This window comes from Clinocottus analis, unplaced genomic scaffold (assembly GCF_023055335.1).
Source record: "Clinocottus analis isolate CAN_PGR_092001 unplaced genomic scaffold, fCliAna1.0.p SCAF_13, whole genome shotgun sequence".
Lineage (NCBI taxonomy): Eukaryota > Metazoa > Chordata > Actinopteri > Perciformes > Cottidae > Clinocottus > Clinocottus analis.
The window spans coordinates 6,644,132-6,669,665 of record NW_027175854.1 but is presented as its reverse complement, the minus strand read 5'-3'; the positions used below and the strand labels follow the sequence as shown (position 1 = coordinate 6,669,665).

At 42.3% G+C, this 25,534-nt stretch overlaps 1 protein-coding gene across 3 annotated transcripts in view; it reads right to left on the bottom strand.

Annotated features, from left to right (window-relative positions):
• The window catches only part of plppr1 (phospholipid phosphatase related 1), a 44,424-nt gene extending 24,480 nt beyond the window's left edge, over window positions 1–19,944 (bottom strand). For 2 of the 3 annotated variants that reach the window (XM_068574344.1, XM_068574346.1), the window contains exons 1-2: window positions 19,658–19,944; window positions 4,247–4,356 (exon numbers count right to left, since the gene is read on the bottom strand). In XM_068574344.1, coding sequence (XP_068430445.1) covers window positions 4,247–4,306 — 60 coding nt within the window. In that variant the 5' untranslated portion in view covers window positions 4,307–4,356; window positions 19,658–19,944. Of the gene's footprint in view, window positions 1–4,246; window positions 4,357–12,678; window positions 12,769–19,657 lie in introns of all 3 variants that reach the window. The other variant, XM_068574345.1, reaches the window with a different exon arrangement.
• Window positions 19,945–25,534: the final 5,590 nt, after the last annotated feature.

Sequence of the window (25,534 nt, the reverse complement as noted above, 5' to 3'; positions counted from 1 at the left end):
GTGCCATTCGGGGTATCTCATATTTCTAAGGCTACTGTGCCCGTTTTTGCAGGTATAAAACATTTGATTAATGCGTAGTGCACATTTGCAGATTAAGTTATTTTTACCCTTAAAGTATCTACTTTTTTCCCACATTTTTCAGTCGGCATGATAGATTAGAAGTAACAGTGATTATACAGTTCTGAAGTGGGTCTCACGATATTTCCAGGCAGCTGTTCCTCTTTGTCCCCCCGTGGGACAAAGAGGCCACAACCCTATTCCCATCAGTTGGATATTGTCCCCTGCATGGTCCTCGTGCTCTCCAGGGGCTTTGCTGTCTGTGGGCGTGTCTTCCAGGAGCTACTCCCTGATCATCTGCATACAAAAGATTGCCTTGTGCTCATGCCGAGGTCTTAAACCATGTCTTCAAGACTATTGACTGTTTGTTCCCTGCACTACCCTTCAATCTTCATTGTCTGTGTGACATCTTGCATTGAAGCTCTACTCTGCTTCTGACTTCTCCACAGTGTCTGATAGTGTTAATGCGAGCTGTGGGAAAAGATATCTGAAATGATTCAAGTCGCATGTGCTTTTAAATTGTATATAAATTACTGTACATTGCATGGGTCCAGACATGAAAGCAGTATAGGTATTTTTGTTTCAAAGATAAGTGGGGGGTCACAGATTAACAATCCCCCTCATTTCAGAAGACAGAATCACCGCTGCACATCTAGCCGTCCTCTCATCCGCCTGCAGGCATTGCAGATTGATTAAGCTGGGGCAGGAAACATGCCGGCAAAGCGAGCAGGTTCACTTAGACTGTGTGTTGTTCTCAAACTAAATTTAACATGCGATTCCCCCAGATAAAAGCCCTTTTTTAGAATCCCCCAAGTGAAAAATCCTATTGCGTCAGTGCAGCCAAGAGAGAGACAGAGCGACTTCAAAGACCATCACTCCCTGCAGTGATTCTTTTTTCTTTCTTTTTTTTTTTTTTGTAAATCATGACAGCCCAGAACATTATTACACCATACTGGAAGATGAGATTGAGCGAGATAAAAGAAATAAATCATCTCTTAGATTGACAGTGGGAATTTTCACAACCGATAGTCAAGACATTAGTTCACTTCCTTCCAGCCCGGTGCGGGCGGTGTTTTGAAAAGATTTCACAAAGCCCTCCATAAGGTTTTGTACACGAAACCTGAGAAGTCTAAGTGGAGAAGAGTGAGCTGAATGAACGCCCCGGGGCTCTGTATTGCATAATCTCATCCAGGGGGAGGCACAGGATATATCTGTTCTCTCCTCATTCTTCACGGCTCACCTCCACAGCTCTTCCTTTAATTAATATCTCGTGGAGTTTGCAACCTTTCGCTTCCTTCCCTCCATTCTACAGTTTTCCTCCCCATCTCCTCTTTCCTTCTCCTCCCTTTTGCACCCTATTGCACTCCATTTTCGGTCCTTCCCATCTTATTTGACTTTTCACTCCCTTTCGCCCCATAGTGCGCGGCCATGGCGAGCGTCAGTGGCAACATTATCACCTCGAGGTTAAGTAACCGAAAAGCAACATGATACACGACTAGATAAACAAATCACCATGAATAAGCATCCTCCCTGTCACGCCGCCTCTGGCACTGGAGCTGCTCCAATCAGGGCGCTTTGTTCCGGCCATGTGACGGCACTGTCCCTCTGCCTTGCTCTGCTCGTGACAGGCAGGGTGAGTAAGAGAAGGAGGGCAAAAATAACAGAGGGAAGGAGGAAACAAAGGAGCGCGGAAAGAGTGAGGGATACCGGGAAGGAGCGATACAGAGGAAGATAAAGAAGGTGAGGGGAGGGACGAGGGACACCACGAGGAATAGGAGAAGATGAGGAGGGTGGGGGTGGGTAGAAAGAGGAAGCTGGTTCAGTGTTCAGTGGAGAGAGGAGGGGCAGTGAGAAATGAGGCTGTGAGGAAGTGACAGAGACATCAAAGAGGGAGAGACAGAGAAAATGGGCAAGGGCTGTGAGACACAGAGGTGGATATGAAGCCTTTTGAGCGCTTGTCGTGAAAATTAAAAGAAAGCTCGCTCCTCAACGGGCTATCACAGTGGAGCACTCCGCCCCATGCTCTGCTGCGACATGGAGGAAACGCACATGGGGTGACGCGAGCATTTGGGGAGATCGCGATAGCGAAACAATTGCTCCGTCGTTGCATTCCCGAAAGTCCAAAAAATTGTGCAAAGAAAATACAGTTTGTGAAGTAATTTTTATGTTGAACCTCACAGGGCAGCGAGACAGCGCTATATATCATAATCTATGAACTTCAGTGGTGTCCTACTGTGCTGTCACTTTACACAATTGATGTACCTATAAGTCATTGTGATCACTTTGAGGATAATACATCATTTAAATGAATAATTAAAGCAGTTATTCATGCAATTTGTGTCTGATGTGAAACATAGTGGAACACACTTTCATCATTACATAAGTGTCTATAAACTATACTGTACTGTGCAACCTAGTGTCTATATGTTCTTTACAGACATATACTGTAAATCTGGATTTCAACCAGATTGAAGCTGTAATCCTGCAATTCAGTATTACGTTACAATAAAGGTATGGATTGAAAAAGAGCTGAAGCAGTAGAGGTCATGATCTCCTGACGTTTAATCTCAAGTGTTGCATAACGTGAGCTGATCATCAAAATCTAATTAGCTGAATATTTCAAAAGGGTGCATTTCGTCAGCTCAGGCAGCCATCATTATTATCATCATCATCAAATTGTGGGTTTTATCACCGCTGAAGTCTGCCATTTCCAGCACAACTGTATAAACATCCACTATATGTACTTTACCACCGAGTTGTTGAACTGGGAATGTTGCCGCCAACATAATAAGCAGTTACCATTAACCCCCCTCAAGTTACACACCCTAATTAAACAAATTGCACAGACGTGACTCGCGATGTCCAACTGAGCATTTCACGCTGAGCTCCAGCCAAGACACTTGAAAGCTGTAAATGAGAAAACTGCTGTACAATGATGACACGGCTGTCCAACAGCAGGACTGTAGAAGATTAAACATTTGGTGAGGAATAGTGTCACAATTTTAGAAAATGAAAAGAAAATTACAGGAGGATGATGCTTGAAATGTGTCTGTGTTTTTTTTTTTGTTTTTTTTTTATGTTAACAGATGCTGTAAAGGGCAATTTCCAACATGCTCCAATTCAAAGTCTGGCTGCGTGGGAGTCAAAGTGACATTTCAATTGACACAAGTGGGATTTCTAATACAGCATTTTCTCTCTGTTCCTATTTGGACAAACAGGAATAAGAATAGACGATGCAACATGATGTTTCTGTTACCATAGTGCATATAGGAGGGTTAGGTGCTCTTTAGCCACTCTGAGAATAGCTCATCCCTTCATGCTGCTAAACTTGCAACGTGTCATAAAACTGATTTTCCCCCGGCTCACCTGCCTGTTATTCTCGGCGCGGTGAGGTGTCGCAGAGTGCAAGTGCAAAGTTACATTCGAAGGTGTCGAGCTGTTATTCGTGTGGAAATGATCTCATGATTGTCGGCACATTTCTGCCATCTCTCCTTGTTCAGCGACACGAAGCCGCTCCATTCAAATTATCGATATCTGACTAATCAATAACTGTGTGTGTCCTGGGATAATTTATCAGATGTGAAAAGAAGTGGGATTCTTCGACACTTAAGTACCGAGGCGAGAAATAGGCAGTAGCCCGTGATGCTGCTCAAAAGGCAGCAAGGTAGAAAGAACATTATGAATCAAAGGGGACATGAAGTCACATTTCACTTATCATGGAGGACACAGTCTGACAATTATATTCATTTAGAGTGTGAAAGAGTCTTATGGTAGGAGGCTGTCAGAAAATGTGACAAAAGGTCAGTCGGGAAGAAAGTGTGAGATAAAAGAGGAGGCGTGAACTCATCTGAGACTGTTATTCGGAATATTTCCTCAGAGAAGCGCATGTGTGAGTATAAAATAGCGAGAAGAGAGAGTAATGGAAGGCGTCCAGAGACATCTCTCTGATTAAGGACTTTCAGCTGACATGGTAATTAAATATGGAGGAGCAGAACAGTTCTCACACACACACACACACACACACAAAATCAGAGCGTAAAGTGTTGGAATGAGTGAAAATCTGTGTGTAATATACCCAAGGAGGTCATTTGCTAATGGTGCTAACTGTCACCCGCATACAAAACATGCACAAACTCATCATGTACATTTCCCCACAAACCAGGATTGCAATTCGCACACAGCCTCTCACCTCCACAAAGATGAAACATGGAATGATGGAGTAGCTGCGCAGGGTGTTGTTGGACGCCATCTTGTCTCCTGTCGGGAGACTTCTCCTCTCGGGATTCACGGCGGCTCACTCTGCAAAGGAAGGGAACATCAAGTGTCAGCGCTCGTTATCTAATAATGAGAGAAATGCAGCAGTGCCGCATTACAGTAGAACCACGTTATGTAAAATGGAGTATTGATGAGAGACACTCTCAACAGGCCGGTCACCTACATCTTGAAAGTCTTTCTTGATTATCATTTAAGTTGAGAGAACTTTTTATAATTCAAACTTTCTGATTGCTTAACGAAGACGAAAGACTGAGGAACAATGGACGAGGTGAGGTTTCAATAATTTGGTCAATAATTTCACTTGGAAAGCTGACTTGGGGAAACACCTGCGGCCTCGCCGACAGTCCTTCAATCCAAATCTGATCCTGGGTCCCAGTAGCAGAGAAGGACGAGCAGAACAGCTCAAATGACCTTTTTTCCTTTGCAAATCCCCTCTTGGTGGATCCTAAGAACTCCCAGAGCAGCTATGAGATCACATCCCTCAGTTGTGTCTTGGGTCTACCCTTGAGTGTCTTTCCAGTCAGACGTGTCCAAGAAAACTCTGAAAGGGAGACGGCCAGGGCGCACGTGCAGGCGTTCCAGGGCTGCAGTCACCAATCACTGTCAATATCAAGTAATGTGTTGTTTTTATGAATCATTTCATCTCCAGATAGTGTTTTTAGAACAATTCCCCAACGCCCAACGTGATGCTTTTAAATTGCTTGATTTGTTTGCAGCAAATCATCAAATCCGATAAACTACAACCAGACCGTCTTTGGAAAGGGACCAGGTGTAAAAGTGATCTTTAGGCAAAGGCTGGCCAATTGCCTGCATGGTGCAGATTTAGACCTACACAAAACATGATTACTAATGACTGCATTGTTAAAAGTAACTTTTCTCTGGCTGTAAAGAAGCAGGAGAGACCGAAGCCTCACAGACAGAACGTATCTCTTCTTCAGCGCCGCTTCTGTCCTCCTGTCTTTGTGTTTTACTGCATTTCATTATGGCTCCTAATTGTCACAAACAATACCATGACATTTCCCCACAGAGATAGCTAGAGAGGGTGTTAGTGATAGTGGGAATCAAATAGAAATAATGAGATAGGATGAAAGGAGAATATTGAAGGAAAAGAAAGAGAAAACTGCCGTGATATATTTGCTTTTCTGGACCTGGACAGAAAAGGCTCAAATGTCTTGCTGCACACTCAAACCATTGCTGTGGACCAACAGGGCAAGCAGTGTCAGTGGGTGTAGATTAGTTGAGTTTTACTAGTGTTGGTTGTTTGAACATAATAAATACAGCGGATACTGGCATTTTCTCTCCACAAAGCTATGACCCCCCGCAGGTATTTAATGTTCATAGATGTGTTGTGGGGCTTTAATCATGCTTAATTCCCCATTAACGGGAAATGTTGCGGCTGATTTGAGCTCCCTCTCTGTCTTCCTACTGTGAAATTCTGACTGATGAAAGGCAGAGAGTGTGGAGTGAAGGATTGTTGTGGAGCCAAGTTGGAGGGAAAAGGAGCATGGAAGCATTTCGTTCTACAATAATTGATCTATTTTTATTTCTTTCTTTCAACAAATTATTTTATTTTTGTTCTAGATAATGAAATGTACGTGAACGCCGGCTTTTCATTTGAACCACTACAGAGACCATTATTAAGCCAGGATTTCAATAGATTTCTGCTCCAATGTTGACAAGACTGCCTTCCCTTTGTTGCATTTTATAGGTAACCATGTGGCAATAAATAGCATAGCAATATTTATATATGCAAAACAATTATGGAGAAACTGTCGTTGGCAATGACAAAGGCTCCCTCCAACAATGCTCATTAATTGTGAATACAATAGAACATAATAACAAAAGTAAAATGAGCTGAAGGAAAGTTAATCTATAGGGATACAATCAAATATGAAACAAATATATGTTTTAAAGTAATATACATTCGTGGTAATCAGTTTTGCAAATAAATGTAAACGGGGACAGTAAACGCAATCTAAAAATGTGTTTTAGTTTGGAGATAAAATAATAGCAAAGCGGCACTAAATCGAAGAGAAATCCAGTCCTAAATAATCAAACAAACAAGGATCACAGCAGCAGTCAGACTCCCACAGAGCTTGAAGGCAAAACCAGTGTAAACATGGGAAATCATGCAGGGAAGTCATGTTCATATGTGTCATATGCATATCATATAAGTAAATGCTAAAACTGTACTTTTTTCTTCAATGTTTTCTGAAAAATAGTATTGGTTATAGGATATATGTATCGTATTTTGGCTAGTAATCCTGTGCATGTAGGCCTATCGTATAAGTGGTCTGTTGCTTTATGGTAACTAAATTAAGACTGTTGCTGCACTCGTTGTAACACACTTCTGCTCCTCATTTAGAGTCAATTTCTATCTAACGGTCAACACTTGGAGAACAAGCAATAGTTTGCGTTTTGGGGAATACACTGATTCACTTTCTTGTCAAGAGTCACTGTTAATGAAAAGATTCGTATTTCTGTCATATCTGTCCATTAATCCAATAATAAGGGTACAGCCAGCAGTGGATTAGCTTATTTTAGTTTAGAGCCACAACTGGAGACTATAGGAAATGGCTACGCTGTTTTGTGTTTGATTCCTAAAAGAATCTCCATGTTAAAATGACTGGCGTAGCCTTTATCCCTTTTGAAGTCGTTATGCTAAGCTAAGCTATCCAGTTTCTAAGCTTCTTGTGGCTGCATTGTGCTGTGGTTTGTTTTAACTTTCACCCTGTAGGATGTGGCTGTTTAATCTAGAGGGACTAGCTCCATAACCTGACGTTGGATACTGACGTTTAAACACTGAACCATTTGCTTGAACACTTTTTCAGCTGCATTGGGATTGAACGTATCTTGAAATCTACAAATATTAAAATATGTCACAAACGACTGTCTAATAAATCAAGAAACAATGTTGGTCTCTCCTGTATGTTCAATCAGACGTTCCACTGACAAAAGCAAACAAGTGAAACTCTCATCCTGATTTGAAAACCAACACTTCAATCACACCGAGTCACTCGACGCAGCCAGACAGGGACTGATTAGACCTTTCAGCATCACTAAGTGCCCGCCCCGATCCATTTAACACAATCTCGTCTAATTAACCCGACATTAGATGGAAACAATCCGACCCTCGGCCTCTCAGCTCCTTTACTGGAAAAAAAACAAAAAAACTGTTTGGTATCTTTTATGTGAAAAACAAATCGGCAGCGTCCATCCGAATGGTACTTAAAACTTTTAAAGCCGGTGTGTGTTTGCCTTAAGGTGACAAAAGCTGCAGATTTAACACTTAATCGTATTTTACCAGCAAAGGATTAGTGCAGATATCAAATCAGTATCCGCTGCGGAGCCGGTAGAATATCACTCATGTGTTCAAGGACACTTCAGCAGGGTGGATAGCTGCCAGGTGAGGCCAAACTGAGGTTTTCCAGTTGATGGATGGTCTCACACTTCACTAAAACTGCAAACACCCACATTAGAAGTATTGCATGCCATGTAAATTTAATTGCTTTCAGTAAATCCATGAAAAAAAAAAAAAGAAATACTCTTCTGCTCGACATCCTTGCGATCCGTCTCAGTGCACATTAACGGTGTAATCGGCCTCCAGTGACTCAGTGACTTTCCAGATTATGTCAGTTGGGGAGGCATCAACTACAGGGAGGAAATTGAGTAGTCATGTTTGTAATGTGGTTTCAAAAAAGCCCCCCAAATTAAATGTAATCACATTTACACACCGTTATACCGCCCGATCCTCCATGATCTGTGGCGTTTTTTGAACGTTTCTGTACTACCACCAACAGGGGTTCAATTATTCAGCATTTCTGCAGCTTGCAGCAATGAACCATGCTTTTGTTAAGCTAGTCAAATGGAAAAAGTTCATGTTGCCAACTATGATTTTTATCTCTTATTTTCCCATAAGCATTGTACACTGAACAGCGGTAATGAGCGAACGATTGTAACAGCAGAGTGTGGGTTGCTCACTGGTTATGTTATATACAATATGATGCGCAATATACCACAAGCAACAATCTATCTATAAAGAAACTATGTTGAAAAGAATAAATTGGTTCTACTAATAAACAGTGTTATGAAAAATGCGATGGAACAGTTCCATGACGTTACCACCTAACCTATGGTACGTTTCAAACAAACTCTTCTGTGTTTGCACATTGGGTTCATTGTATTCATCTGAAAGCTTTCAACTAAATACACACCGCCCAAAAAGATGGATCTGGATCCGTTTCCAAACCGCCTCGCGTTTGGGAGGGTGAAAGCCAACCGGAGCCACCACAGGATCGCGCAGAAGTAGAAGCGGGAAGTCTAACCGGGAATGTCGCAATCATAGTGTACAGCGTGCATCTTAACCACTGGTCCTTCAGACCGCCCAACAGACAAACAGATGTTCCCTCTATCAATAACAAAGTGTTACAGAGGTAAAGAGAAGAGGGATGTGCTTCTGCTTGCTTTGCTATTTCTTAAGTTCTTCATTATAAAAGTCGGAGATCAGCCACACAGATATCTGTCGTATGTCACAAGGGGCCTCTTCATTGTCTATTTGTCCATCACTATTCAAAAGTGAACCATTGGTGTGACAGCGCTCGCAGGCAATCATTTCTACCGCGAGCCCTTTGTGACGTCAGAGAAGATAAATAAGCATATAAGGCACAGTGAAGCGTTGGTTGACTTATTGTCACTCGTCAAATTTGTTATTCCTCTTGACGTGTCCATGTAGCACAGGATGACCGTCAAAACCGTGCAACAAATGACTCCCGCTTTGGTTTATTTTTAGTTATAATATGTAACTCAAAACAGACCAGAAAGAAAGCCACAATGAATTTATATGAATGGACTAACTGAACCAAACTACAGGTCGATGTCGAAAAAATAGAAATATGAATGTACTACCAAGTCTATTATAGTATAATGACACACAGCGATTACATTCTGCATTCATGCAGAAGAAGTACTCCGTCTTTAAACGAGTAGCTGCCTTAAATGATTGGCAAGTATTGTCTTTTTGATGCTAAAAAAACACAACTAAATCTTTTGAGACGTGCTCCAATTTTATTTTTTTTAAAGCAACAAAAAAAACTGTGCAGTCTAAGCTTTTATTGTTTTGCCTTGTTCTGTGGCCGCAGAGGGAAGAGACACACACACACACAAAAAAAAAAAAACAACTGGCAATTTGACAGTGGGGCTGTGAGCTTGATGATTGGACTCGCGGCTCTGTGACAGATGATTCAAATCAGAAAATGTAAGGGGGCCGCACTCTATGTCAAAGAGTTTACACCACATTCCCTTATTTCTCACACAACCAGCACAGCCTCACAGCTCGGCGGAGCCACAGCGCTGAACAATTGGACCTATAGTCACCGCGAAGCCTTAACAAGAGTTCTCTTTGTCTCTCGCCTCGAGACATCGCAGTTTCAAAAGATGTACCACGGATCACAGCCGAGGAGCATTTTTCTTCCAATTCCGAGAGCCGGTTAATTACAGTCGGATGAAAGGTGATCAGATCATCTGCCCAGAGGCGAGCTCATCAAACGAGCAGCCCACAGGCCTTGTCAGGATTCATCAGTCTCTCCTCTCCACTCAGCCCGCCTGGGATGACTTTGTCTAGACGCGAACGCCGTCCTCTCAGAGACGGCAGGAGCTGACTGTGAAATATTGAGCCCGCGATTATCATCTGATTGACCATCTCCTGTTCTTCAGCGTCGTGGTTCTGCCTGACTGCGACTTAAACTGTCACAATGACAGAGTTGGTGATAGAGCTGGGGAAATATGACCCCCAGTCATCACTGGCAGGATGCTGGTGGTGGAGTGGTTCTCTCCTTTATACTTCAACGCAGGAGCCTCGGTTGTCACACTTTTACAAGTTCCACAATTCTAAAGCTGTTCATGTTACGTCCCGATGCAACATATTGGACTATTGGACCAAGCTGGAAGACACTTTGTATGAGAGGAAACTAGAGCGATGAGAGAATTACACGGTGTATTAATTGTCTTCATTTATTGAGTCTGGATTTTTGTATTGGAAATCAATGTAAATAGAATATTTTAGGGTTTTAGTCTCTTGGTTTTTGTTCTTTTTTGGAGGTCCTATCATACAATACATACAAAAATGAATAATATGAAGCAAAACAAAGACATTGAAGTAATGGGAAAGACAAGAACAAACAGACACTTTATGGTCCCAGAGAGGCGGTGAACAAATGTTGGCCAAGCAAAAACATATACAGGATATAGAATATATAGGACATTATGTAGATTAAAGCATAATCTGAAAAAGTTAATTTGTGTATGTTTCAAAAAAGTGAAATGATATTCAGGTTTGTATGTTTGAAGGTAAGTTATTTCAGTCTGAAGGAGCCTTAAACATGGATGTTCTCTTTCCAACTGTTTTCCTGACTGTAGGAATGGAGCAGAAGCGTTGTACACGTAGTACACGTTGTAAAGTGTATTACGCTGCTGGTTATCATGACTACTTATCCCCATAATTACAGCATCTGAAATGAGGCTATTTTGAGATTTCGCCTTTTTTTTTTTTTTTTGCATAGAAAAACAAGGATCATGTTTTGCTGGGACAAACGCCAACTCAGCATGCCAGTCTGTGTCCAATCCTACCCTCCACTGATATGCCTTTTACTTTGACTATCGAGAGTTTGGGGCCATTGAACATGCTCCAGCTGTCACCGGAGGGTTATTTTTTTGGGATTATACGATCCTCAAAGACCATAAATCACCTTTTTTTTAGAATTTCTCCTGAAATCATAACAAAGGAAAAAGGTTTGTGGCCATCAATGGTGTACACATCTCATTTAAAGCACTCTCTCCCTCTCTCTCTCTCTCTCTCTCTCTCTCTCTCTCTCTCTCTCTCTCTCTCTCTCTCTCTCTCTCTCTCTCACGGACACAGAGCTGTCCCACAGCTGCCTGTCCTGCCAATGGAGCAGCTGTGTCGCGCTCGTCAGTTCTCATACTTCCCTTAGGGCTTTCTCGAAAGTGGGGGAGACATTTTTCCCGTGGAAAACAACAATAATGGGTATTCTCTAAAAGCATTTGTTGACAAAGCAGGACAACTTGTGAAAAATGCGCATGCAGTACATTTGCGCTACTTTCTCGAAGAACATCATTCCAAGCGTTGTCAGGTAGTGATGAGCTCGCTCTATCGTGCACATAAAAATGTGTGTTAACATACAATAACATTGTCGTCTTTCTTCTCCCATCTCCCCTCAGAGCTAAACATCAGTGACTCACAGCAGATAGAGCGGAAAGAATGGAAGAGTCAGAGTCAGGGAAGACATGAGAAAGACAAACAGAGGAGGGATACAAAAGACAAAATGAGGGCTTAAATCTAGTTTAAGAAGGTGGTTCATTTGGGGGAGATGAACTCCCTCTTCTGGGACATGCTGCTTGTCATTTTCAGGAGGAATTACAAATAACGGTTTGATGGTTCCTCTTCTTACTGGCAACCCCAGTGTGCGGCGCCTCCAAGTATCACATACCGTTTATGCATAAGCTATATTTAGGGTTCACCATACGTGTGAATTGTACAGACCCATGCTGTTGCTTACTATCAAACTGAACATGCTCACACAGTAACTTGATTGTGTCAAATACTTTACAAACAACATGAAAATCAATTACAAGTGCATGACTGAAGTGCCCTGCGACTTTGTTGACGAAGAAAAACCCAAATTGTTATGTAGAAAATGTGATTTGAACTTGAATTCACTTCCAGCTCTGACGTTTATGAAGCTGTTCAACAACTTTGTTTGCATTCGCGATCAAATCTCATTAACTCGCTGTGTTAACACACAGATGGCGCCGAAGCGAAGCGCTCATTCATTCCCACGGAGACGCCGCAGGTTCAAGCCTTCCAATTGGTCACGCATTCCAACAGACGCATTTAATTGCCAGTGTGTTTGGGTGTGGGAAACCAGGGAGGAATAATGTCCTCGTAGCGAGAAAGATAAGGGAAGAAAATCCAATTTGGAGCAACGGAACCAAAAATATCGTCAGTTTTTTGCATGTTTCCTTCGCAAAACACACCCATATCTCTGATTCGTTAGGGGCCAATCTGCTTTGTGGGTGACGTAGGCGTCGGGTTCAAACAGGGAAGAAGAATATCTGGAATGGGAAAGACAATATTTATGGGTTTGGTACATTGATTTTTCTTTCTTTTTTTCAACTGTCAATCAGAAGTCCGGCAAGTTAGAAGAGCGCAGTGCTAAAAATATTGGTATACTCTTTTCCAAGCTCTCTAACATACACGCTATAAATGTGCTGTGTGTCTTAAACACATTTCATGTTGCTGTTTCTTACAATAATAATGAAAACAGCACAAACCACAATGATGATATCACTTGAATGATTGCCAAGGGAATCCCTTTTTTTGTCCTTCCGGTGGAAAGGTGAACTGGAAAGGCTGAACAATGCCTGGGAACAATATAAAGGACACACGTATGACAAAGAGAGAGACAAGTAAGATGAGATCAGACGCAGAACGTCCTTTTGAGAAAAGAATCCAAACCTCCAAAACTAAGAAGAGAAAAAAGCCTTTCCTTGACTTTACGGTACGTGAGAAAGAGAAGCCGAACATGAAGGTGCAACAGAGACGAGCTGAGGAAATATTGAGCTTGTTTGTTTAGTTGTTTTCCAGATGCAGCCTAAAATATCTTCAAACAAATGTTTGTGATCCGATATTAAGGGTTTGGCTCATATGCTGGCCTGACTTTCACTCTCATTTCTTTTCCCCGATTGGGGGAATTATTTTCTCTGAAGTTCAATTGAGCTCGTAGTCACATCCTTGATGATTTTTACCTAAATGTCATACCTCCAACAGCTCTTTTCTCAATTGTACAAAATGTACCTGTACCTGTATTATCACCTACTTCATTATCATGCACGAACATTCTGCTATTCAATATACAGCTTGGTGACACCTTCACAAGGTGTTTGTGCTTCCTTCTATTTATTACATTTTATAATTTTGCATTTCTTCTCAATGTGGTTGTCTATAGTTACACTTAAAAATACACTTTTCTGGTTGAGTCAAAGCAGTGACTAAATGCCGCAGGAATGGCATTTGTTGCTTTGCATGGCAACAAATGTCATGAAACAACTAAAAGTGCTTCAGGTATATTTGCATATGCATGAATGTAAATTATTCTTACGTTGGGAAAATGCATTTCACAAATCCCCCCAAGGCTTCTGTAGTGTGCGTGGTGTTGTTGTGTGTGTGTGTGTGTGTGTGTCTGGGTTCACGCCACGTGTTCAATGCTGAGTGATGCTGTGCAACTTTTTGTGTCACGCTGCCTCGTAACGTCGGTCTATACTTAGATCAAACGAGCTCTTGATCTCGTGACGCTTCACTTTTCTCAACCCGATAGATTGCTGCAGGAACGACTCCTAAAACCTGGAAATGAGTTAGCATTGTTTGCACCCAACCTTGAAGTCAGTGTGTTTTTTGTACCATGCTGGAAAGAAAGTTTGTGTTCAACACGGGTGTAACAATATAAAACACTTGAGTAAATATCCAACTCGGGAACTTTGAAGCTTTTGTGAGTCTTAAAAATGTTGCTAACAAGTGGGTAAAAGAGACGACAAAAAATCCAACGCACCGTCCTCCTGATCCAGCCGGAGATAAAGAAGTTTCTCCCTGAGGAGATTCCTTAATATTCTTACAATATCACGCTTGTACAGACCCATAATCATCCTTACAATCGTTTCACTCACAAGCACATCTGTGTTTGTACTTTGGTTGTTATGTGACGTGTAGCGATGAACGGAACGGCTCTTATCCTTTTTCTTAATTTCTTGTGACTCCATGTCTCCTGACTTCTTTTAAAGAGCTTCACCAGAACAGCTTTTGAACGGCCATCGAAAGAATACTTATGCAAATATGTCCCCCGCCAAACAACTACTGACAACTTGACAAACCACTAATGCCTTTTGCTTTTGGCTTGTGGGCCTGCCCGGTGATATGCTGACAGTCATCAGAGGCGCTTAACAGCTGGTGAATCCTGCTGCAGTCGCCTCAATCCCATCAAGTCTCACTACTGTTCTGGTACGGATGGAAATGCAAGTTGGCATGTGAAAGCTAATAGACGCGTTAGAGTCTTTTTTAACAAATTCTTTCAAATCGGATCGTTTCTCGCACACTCTCTTTTATTTACTGGGGCAAAGTTACGGTTCAGCTGCCACATTTACAAGTTTGACTCACCAGTACCAAAAATATTCAAACAATATTCAGACGTGCGAGTTTCCAGCTATAATCAAGTACTGTACTTTACAATTTGAAAGTACTTTACTTGAGTATTTAATCCTTGATGCAATTTCATAATTCTACATTTCAGATATAAATATTTTACTTTTTACCACAACATATGAAGTCACTACTGACCCAATGTATTGCTATAAATGTAACCACTGGCTCCCAACCTTTATCGCTGGGTAGTACTTCCAAATAATCAGCGTAGTTGTCCCTTTTCACTACAAAAAGAAACTTACAGAAAGGACTCTTGGATCGAAAACCACTTAGCTACAGTACACTTATATAAGAACAATTCATTTATAATGCTGCACGGACCTTTCCATATTCAAATCACAAATCAAAACTTTGAATGTGTGATTGTGTGCTCTATATTGCTATTGTTTTGATTTGTATTCATTTATTTTGTATTGTATTGCTTTTAGGATGATTTTAAACATGTTTTGTAAAATTCGTAAACTGCTATATCAATTAAATTCATTATCATTCGTATTAGTTATACTTACTGTATGGAGGCTACTTTTACAAAAGTAGGATTTTGAACAAAGTACTTCTATTTGTCCTTTATTCTCCTGGTACTTTTCCTTCAGGAACACATACTTCCTGACCTTTAAAGACACTTGACCGATCTCACAATTCCCCAGGTTCTCCCTGTTATTCCCCTCGAGCATCGCTGCTCTTTCCTCTCACGTCTCCACATGTACAGATCCATAAGGCCACGTGGTTAGCGCAAATGTTCTGGTCAAGTTCAAACGACGTCTTTCCGTTGACTTTGCAAGCAAAAAGGTATCCAAATGCTATCGCGGCACATCTTAAATGTGCTTCACATCCTTAATTTGAAAACACTCGAGGACAAATGACTTCACTCTCGCTCCTTGCGTTGCTTATCAGCGTGATCGCCGCCTGCGTGTCCAGAATAGCTCAGCGGGTCCAGCTCAGCTAACGGGTTCAATAACAAATGAACAGTAAATGAAGTTCGGTCAGGAAGACGATCTCTACACTCCTTTTCATTAATAATCTTTCAATCTAACATCTCCATTTCTCCCTGTGATCACTCGATCAGCCGATTGTGGGCGTTTACCTTAAATGTACCAACCAGATGTTGTACAGTTTCCTTAAGCCAATCCCGTCGGAACTGTCTAACTTTAGGTTCTCCTCTCTGCTCCTGTTAGTTGTCCTTTCAGCTCAAACCAGTTGCGACCCTCCTCCACTCCTGTCGCCTCCAATCAGCATCAGTCATGCGCTTCATTCATCATCGGATTGCGGTGACTCCCTTCTTCACCCCCACCACCAGTGTCTGGACTCCGAGGGGGTTTCTGCCTGATCTGACCTCAGCGTCACTGCCCCTTCATTATCCCGTTTCAGGATGATCCAATCGCCGACAACTTTGCACGATTCAAATGTGATGCGTATGTAGTAAAACAGTGTTGCTCCTGATTGAATATAAATTGCTGTGAGATCTGCCAACGAGGTAAAGGATGAATTGAAAACAAACTCTGGAAAATAGTTTAAATTAAAACGAATAATTCTCCCTTGCATTTTTTAAATGCGATTTGTGTGTCTTGATTTGTTTTTCTTTCCACCCATATGAGGATTATCAAACTCAACTTCCTCCTTAATTGGTCCGTTACCATAAAAACATTTTTTTTTGAAAACACCCAAGCTTCTCAGTCAGCAACATTTGGCTGTAATTTCAAGTATTTCAAGTATTTCTTATTTCCATTCAAACTAATTATACAAACACGAGTCTTCATGCGCCACATCCTGGCATGCTACTAATACTGGCTGTATTTCTGTACTCGAGCCAACAACATACCGCTCTTCCCTTAAGTTAATCAAGCATCCCTTTTAAATATAGATGTTAAGCCACATTAGCTGTTGTTGCGCTTGTATTTAGCTTCTGGCAGATCAGGCAAAAACATTAACTTAGTGTCGCCAGTGTTCCCGTTGTCCTCCGCTCTGACACCATATCGGCTGACTATATCAGCCTCCTTATAGATAAAGGGAGGACCTGCCTCTCGGTCTTCAGAGGCCTTATCTCACCTTAGGGCTCGGCGTTCCCCGGAGACGTCATGGTGACAGATATATTGTCCAATCAGGACACAGCCACTGCTCTATTAGCGCTGCCCCCACATCTTGTGGTAATCAAATACCTGCTATCAATAGAGCGTGGAAAGGGTTTATGTGTGTATGTGTGTGTGTGTGTGCATGTGATCAATAGCCAGTCTCTAGTGTGGGAGTGGAGGAGGAGTTAGATAGCAGACATGAGTTCAGAGGTCAGCGCTTCCTGCTGCTTCACTCCTGGTGTTTTAACAACATACGTACGGCGTCGGTCGGTGTCTCCCTGTGATTATTGGAATTTGTAACACATTTCAGAACAACCCCATGTCAAGATTGTTTTTTTGTTTGTTTTTTTGCCATGCCTTAAGAGCACTGTAGCAGCTCTGTGTGCTCCGAAAAGCAGCAAGAAATAACTGAAACATTTTAGTGTAAATAGCCAGAAGCAATATGCGTATCCAGTTTCCCGGAGCACTCACTCGCTGCTGTTCAGGAGGCATGTTACATTTCACTTGCTTGTGTTGATTCACTGCTCGCGATGTGACGACGTGATCATACACTAGAGCTGAATTCCACTTCACCTGACGGGGAAGCTCTACTCTGTTGCGAGCGACCGTCTCGCCGCCCTTCACTTGTGAACTTCTGATGATAAGAGCATGTGTTCCAGCTTTATTCTAAAAGATGGGATTGCTGGGCCAAAGGTGTCGAAGCCTGAAGCACACAGAACGCACAAAGAGTCCATTTTGAGAACAAAAACTATCGTGTGGAGGGTTTTTTAGACCCAAATGAAGTGTTAAATCCAAACTAACTCTGGAGAGGTGATGACAAATGGGAGTTGTAACAAAACTGTGGCAGCCGAGGAAAGTATTTTATCAACAACAGTGTCCATCGTAATGTTATAAACCAACGTCAGTCTTCAAAAATGTGTACCGACGAACAAATAAAATGTATTTAGTCATCGTTAAACACAACTAGACAAAATCTGAGAATACCATCACACTACGAACATGAAAAGAGTAAAAAACTAAAACTAAATCCTAATAACGTGTCAAAATTGGGACGTAATCATCACAACAACACTACTGATGAATCGAATGAAAACATAAACAATGTGCGCGACAACAACCATGATCAGTTGAGAGAAACGTCAGAGTACCCGATGCTGCTGCTGATGTCACAAGCGACCATCACGACAGTATACGGCATCGCCCAACATGATGATGTCATTGTGACCTCAGCCTGTGTTGCTGCCTGATTGGTCAAAAGTGACAGAACCTTTCAAGGAAAGGCAAATACAGACATCACAAGCCCTACAGCCAAACAAAACCTTCTGTATGAGCGATATGGAATGAGACATGCATCACACGCGCAATTGTGTGCAGTCCCTTGTCTGCAAGAAGCATTTGCATACTCCAACCTTCAACACACACACTGTAGGAACGCACACTAGAACGGCATGCACGGTGGGTTCATGCCAAGGGTTGTCTTGCATTCGGCAGGCCCTGCTAACAGCCAAGGAAAAGGCTCACCTGATGCCCAGCCGCCCGCCATCTGTCTGCTGAATAATACCATTTGCCTGCGACAGTATACTACAGGGACGAGCATGAGCACACATGTGAAATACAAACGCACGCAGCAAAAACGCAGAAATTCACAGGTCCAAATAGCTGGTAAATATGTGCCTCTCTGGGCGGGTGATACTATCTTGCTTGCGGTGCTCAGCCAGGGGACGCGAGGCGGATGCAATACAGGCGGCAACATGCAGACAGGCGGGAAGCATTTAGCAATATATCTCCCCCCACTGAGCATGGAAGCAGAAGGGGGGAAGCATCCAATAATCAGAGCAAGTGACTCAAAATAAGCAGCACTTGTTTGGACAGTAAAGATGGGCAACATTGACTTCTGCTACACGCCGTCGCTGAGGGTCCAGTGTGGTCACTGGTCTGCAGGATTGGATTCATTGTGTTGTTATTCACCCCCAAATTGTGTAAATGTTATTGCTTGAGATGCATTCACAGCCTTATACACACACACAACAATTCAGTTACATATATCCCTCATGCATAGCATCCTCATGTCCAGAGAGCTGCTTAGTGATGGGGACATACTGGACCAAAACATAAATATATCAATATAACAAAAGAGGCCCTTCCTTTGTATCACAAATATGATTTTAACCCTCAGTGTTTGCATTTCCTTCACTGTGGGGGCACCATCAGAAGATGAGTTCCGGCTCTTCTGTTCAGCTCCTCGTATTCAAGCCGCGAAGGCCAAGTCGGCACACGCACAGTGGCGTTTTCTGAATATGATGATCGGAGAAGCAATCAGGAGAGGAGGACGAGGAGGATGAGGATGGCACACGCTGCACTGTGTAATCGCTCCACACCGCTCAACGAGGCGCCTTGAGAAGCATGGGATGTCCGCCTCTCGGTTATCTGAAGAGCATCAACTGCGCCGTGCACGTCTATTGGGGGGCCGCTCGAGGAGGAACAGCCACCCTGTGACGTTGGGGGGGAGAGGGAGGAGGAGAATGGGGGGGGGGGGTCTGAAGACACGTTTGCTCGGCAACCGAGGCGAAACATTTGCACGAATGTGTGTTTTACTGCTTCTAAATGCGCGAGGCGCAGCACATACACAGACATCGGCGAAACGCGTATTTGTAGGGGCGTAAATGAGCCCCGGAGGACGGTCACTGTTGCTGGTGGAGACAGGTGTCTGTCGAAATACCGCGATATCGACCCTTTACAGTCATTTAAACACTATAGTGTCCTCACATTTCACACGGAAAACCGACACAATTTGCATTAGCGAGCCTCGACTCATTTTTTTTTTGTGTTGTTTTTTTTTGTTTTTTTTTTGCATCTGAATAGACCCCCACGTTGGGACTTGATTGAGGTCCGAACTTGCCACAGCAACAGACAATAGCTGCACAGTCCCCCCCCTGCGTTTCCTCTTATTTCTACACACAGCATCTGCGGGCGCACCACGCACACTTACCGCGACGGGATGAAGCGGCGTTCCGGATCAAATGCGAATCCATTAAAAGACAAACGAAAACAACGCGGTGGAGAAAGAGGGCGAAAGGAACCCGCGAGCACTCCCACTACTACTCGTACTACTACTCCATCGGCTCAGCGAAGCCGCCGCTCTCGGTTTGTGATGGGGATCACGCAGCGTGTGGATGCTGTGTCTTGTCGGAGGAGGCGGGGACAAGACGCGCACTCGGGTCCAGCGGAGCGCACTTAATTCTGTGTGGGGAGTGGGACCTTGTGTTACAAGCAAGTCGGCTGTCTGACCCCTGCGTATTCCCAGTCTGCCTGACCCAAAACACCCCCCCCCCCCCCCCTCCCGGTCCTATATGAACACTGCTTCACTTTCCCCCTGAGAGGCTGCTTTTCTTTCTCCTGATTCATATTCATGGCGCTTCACACGGTACAGTTAGACAGGCGGAACACTTTGTGTTGAGGTAGTCGCTGACGTTGACAGGAGTTCTGACGATTCACCGTGGTGCCGTTTTCACTGAGTAGTTTGATTTAAACCAGGGTTTGTTTTTCAATTGAGAGCTTTTTTTTTTTTTTTTTGGCTTACTTTTTATGTTAGGCGAAATATGAGATGTGTTCATTAGAAGCCAAATACATTGTAGGCCACACACATCAAGTCCAAAGATACAATTTTGTAATATGCCATGAAGCAAAATAATCGAAGAAACTCTATTAACTCTTTGAATCAGGTTTGGTTTTTCAATTGAGAGCATTTTATTTTTGGCTTACTTTTTATGTTAGGCGAAATGTGAGATGTGTTTATTAGAAGCCAAATACATTGTAGGCCACAAGTCCAAAGATACAATTTTGTAATATAGAAGAATAATAATAGAAGAAACTCTCGGGTTACTACTGAAATCCCAATCTTAAATTCAAATAAAGAATTTACTCGCAAAGCATTGACAGTGAAGTGCATTAATGAGAAATGCCACAAAAGAAAAACAGAATATGATATTATTAAGGATTTTTACAGACGGATTGTTCAATTAGATTCATACTTAAATATATAAGTCCAACTAACTGTGCATGGCGGACGAAGCTAATAGTTAGAAACTCGTGTGGAAGAGCCTCAAGGTGCAGTTCCACTAATAGCCACTAGATGTTGGCTTCAAGCAGAACCACTTGTTCGAACAGATCTCGTCTTTCGCGGCTTGTAGGAATGATTTAGGAGAACTTGCCCCACTCACCAACTTTTTTGTATTTTGAATTTTCTCTTGGCAACAAAGATAATATACGATCAGGCCGGACGCGTCGTCGCAGTCGTGTGCAATTAGTCTGCTGTAATCCAAGCCTACATTTTTCACTAACATAGTTTAAATGTCATTACTTTGATGCAATTTTAAGTTTGACAACCCCATTCAGGTTACACCTCATGATGTTGACGTTATCCTGTTTGACTCTGCAATCCGAATGATAGGCCAATATCATTCTGAATGTATTATTATAGCCCAACAATTTCACCATTTATTTAAATTGACTATTGATACAATTGTTGCATAACCCTACAATATCAATATGAACATTTCAAAGGCCAAAACGACTTAAATTATATAGTCATCGATTGGCCTGATGGGTTCAATATTAGTATCAGACTGTATTGAAATACGTCAACAAGAAAGACAAGAGGAGAGTTCTTCTACTAAAAGAATATCGGCACTTAAAAGCTAATATCAAATGTATTTCTGTATTAGTGTGGCTGTAAAGAACACACATTTTTACAGTCACATCAAAGCTCAAGTGCCAAATCAAGCTTTATGATAACTATGATTCAGTTTCATCCTTTTTCACTGAAGGATTTAAAGCTTATTACCAAGGCTCATTTCCTGCCATCTCTGTCTTCCCCCTTTCACACCATTAGGTTGTTACTCCTTATTGCATAACACATCTTGTCTCAAAGTCTAAATCTGCGGCCCCGCCTCTGTGACACGGCTACTCGTAGCATTAGCACTGTGGACGCACTGCTGCCCGAAACTGGGACAGACACGTTGAAGTGAAACCGGGGTGGCCATCTCTGCTACGAGAAATGACTGAAGGAACACTGGTGTGTTCAGTGATCTAGATTCTGGGAGCACGCTACATTACACTGTGCGCTCGCCCCCCCCTCCTCTTCCGATCCTCTGCTTTTTCAGCCCAGTTCTTTCACTCCGCCCCTTGCTTCTCATCCGTGGCCTTCAGTCACATTAATCAAACTGAGCAGAAAAAAAACCACGTTACAGTAAAATGCACCAAAAAAAAAAAAAAAAGGACAATCAGCACAAGTTATATTTAACAGTATAGCGCTGAAGTGCTCTGACGATGCGTTGGACAAATGCGGTATTCAATTTGAGATGTTTCACTGGATTTTAACGGGGGCGGGGGTTAGCCTCGAGGAAGACAATTGGGCTCAGGACTGAAGGGTTAGGGACTCTAAATAATTGCCAATGTATAGTTTTGAGCAAGGTATTTTACTTTGAATGGCTCAGGGCACCGGTGTAGTTGCTGACAGCAGAAGGCCGTGGATGTATCAGTCAGTGCTGAGGTATGTTTGTGTGTAACTGAGTGACTGTGAAGAAGGATGACGTTAAGATAATGCATTGACTTCTTTTACACTGTAAGGTAGAATGTTAAACCCAATCTGAAACTGACCTGTGAAAGATCAGACTTGTATCAATAGACTTTTTTTTTATTTTTATGTTTGACCCGTTTACCTTCACTCAGGGTTCAAAATACGAGTATGAAGGGTTTACCCAAGATGTCAAACTGATTCAGCAGAAAAAGAAAATGACAGATGCTAAAGCCTAGAGATCCGAGTGTAAAAGTGAACCCAATCAACTGGAGATTAAGACAGAAGTCAATGTTCCTGTGACGCATGGCAGATCTTAGTCATCTGTCACAATCATTCAAAAGCAAAAGCAGCGTTTGTATTCAGTAAACCTTCGGTGGCGAGCTTAGCAAAGATGATGTGCTTACGTATTCTACGAACCATATGTTATGACTCTGAAATGATCGCATGAGAGTCAATGGAGCAGTTGTGGGACCTTGGTTAAAGCTTGCCAATGCTCCGCTAAGATCAGCCATGACTGATGTTCCGGTGATGACCTCATGGCCTGGGATGGGTTGGATAATTGTGTTGTCTCGTTATGTTTAAAGAATTTATTCATTCAGGGTTTCAAACATGTGTTATGCATTTAACTAATATATATATATATATATATATATATATATATATATATATATATATATATATATATATATATATATATATATATATATATATACATGCACATTTGCCAAAGTAATAATTTAGGTGACATGAACTGACAAGTTTGCTTAGCAATCCTGCTTTTCTACCTCTGGCTACTGGAACATACATGTGACATCTTCTCTTTACTTGATTTCAAAAAACAATGTTGCACCAAGAGGAGGAGCAGTAGTGAACCATTTTGTAAGGGAAGCCACGTTCATTCTAATGTCTCGGCCTCTCATCAGGGAGGCATTTTCTTAAGCTGCCGTTCCCACGGTTCTGACGTGGGTTCGCTGTGGGGGGAAAAAAGATTAATCAAGTTGTTTGTATTTACAAATATCTTTGATGGCACTCTGCAGAAACCTTTTCCCGGCATCTCTGGCAATTAGCCAACTGCATATAACATTCCGAGAGAGATGATTGAAGTAAAGCTCATGCTGAAATGTGGGTATTTATTACTTTAAAATATCAAACAGCGGTAGGACGTTGAAGAGGACGAAAGGGCCTGTATGAATCATAAGAACATGCTCGTTCCTTCCTGTTGTTACTTGGAGACGGTAAAAGGTTGATTTGATAAAGATAACTTTCATCCTATCATATTAAACATTAGCCGAGTTCACATCAATTACATTTACACCTGCATATTTCCTTAAATCTACTTTTCCTATCATGCAAAATCAGATTAAACTGAACGGTGGATGTAGAAGTCTATTGATTGTGTTATAGATCCACACTTTTTCTCTCGGGACGACACGCACACACACGCACGCATGCGCGCGCTTGCAGAGGAATATCAGCTTTCACCACAACACAGTGTGTGCGCTTGTAATCTCATATACTGTATGCCATGCTATTCTCTCCATCTGCCAATGGAGCTTCACACAGACTCAACAATGCAGTGCAGGGTTTCAGCACTCTGACAATAGAGAGGGCAATAAAGCATGTTGGTAAAGGGCACACCGTAACAAGATTGTGTTTTATTAATGACCGGCCTGCTGATGCATAAAGATATATCCAAAATCCAGTAGTACCCGAGTCTGAAGTGAAATATGTATGAGGCCGATCTAAAGTTGAGATGACCTAGCTCTTTGATTGCAGAGGACATACGCAGGAGGCAATCTGTAATTTTTATTTTTGCACCTGCACCCTTAATCACAAATCCGTTGGACTATTAGACTACTGATATTATAGAGCCATATATTCATAACTTGTACAAGCCTCAATCGGGTGGGCAGAAAGACTTAGAAGAGATCTCTGACGGACAGACGTGCAATTACATGCACATCAAGGTGATCGGAAATACAATAACAAATGTCTGCACGCTGACTCTGAACCACACATTTATTCATTTCATAGTAACTGGACACGTCACTTAAAAACGCTTTTTTTTTTAAAAAAAAGGCGGTCGCCACACTCGTATCAGTATAAAACCCGACGACAACGGGGTCAAACCATGAAACGCCGCCAGGGAATTAAACAAATGCAATTCCACTGAATGCCACGTTGTAACAATTAGTTTTGAAGCTCGCTGAAAATCGACACTATGACCGTTATGCCTTTACAAAAGTCCTACACTTCCTAAGAGTATGAACCAAAAACCAGTCAAAGAGTCAAAAACCAAAAAGTGCTGGGCTCTTTTCATCCCGTTGGCATGATCCGTTCAAGCAGAAGGAAGCCATCTTTTCATAATGAACATCCACAGTGTGTATTCTGTACTTCAGAGCTCTTTTCACTACATTTGTGAGAGGAATGATAGTCACACTCCAGATCTCCCTCTTCAGCACTTTGCCAACTGTCATGACTCCTCTCTCTGGCACTCGGTTAAGTGTCTCAGTGGGCTTCAAAAGAGTCTTCCTCACTTCTCCCTCCTCACTGTACTCGCTTCTCCCTCCTCACTGTACTCTATCTGAATAAGTACTACAATCTACTTATTGATGGAGCCGGAGTCACGCTGAGACTGCTGCGTGTGTGTGTGTGTGTGTCTGTGTTTTGTGTGTCTACGGCGTCATTATTCAAGAAGCTTATTGATCGGCGGGTGTTTGGTTTCTCGGCGGCTCCTAAGCGGTGGTCTCGTTTCCATGGCAACCTAACAGGCTGGCCGCGAAGCAGCAGCCTTGGCTGTGATCAATGTTGCTGGAGAGACTTGCAAACGGCCGTTCACACACGCACACACATACACACACACACACACACGCAAAAGACCAGACAATGAGAGGTTTTATATACTGACTGTTTCCAGTGCTACATACATCCCCCTCCGAAGTGACAGACATGTGACAGACAGGAAGTTGATGCATGCACACAAGCGAGATGGCCGGTGTGTGACCATTGCAAACTAAATGGATTAATAAACAATGGAAGAATAATGCTCTGTATGCATCTCATGACATTAAAAAGTTAAAATTGTGCCACGCTGTTCCCGTGATGACGAAGATCAGGTCTGAACAGTACGATGAACACATGACTAGATAGGTAGAGCACGCGGCACTTAGAGAGCTAGCTGATGGTTGGTAAATACCTCTTAAATGCACCAATATTTCTTGATAAGGAAACACAATTCCAAATATTCCACGCATGCAGTTTTATGCACATTTCTCTGCTAAGATTTGA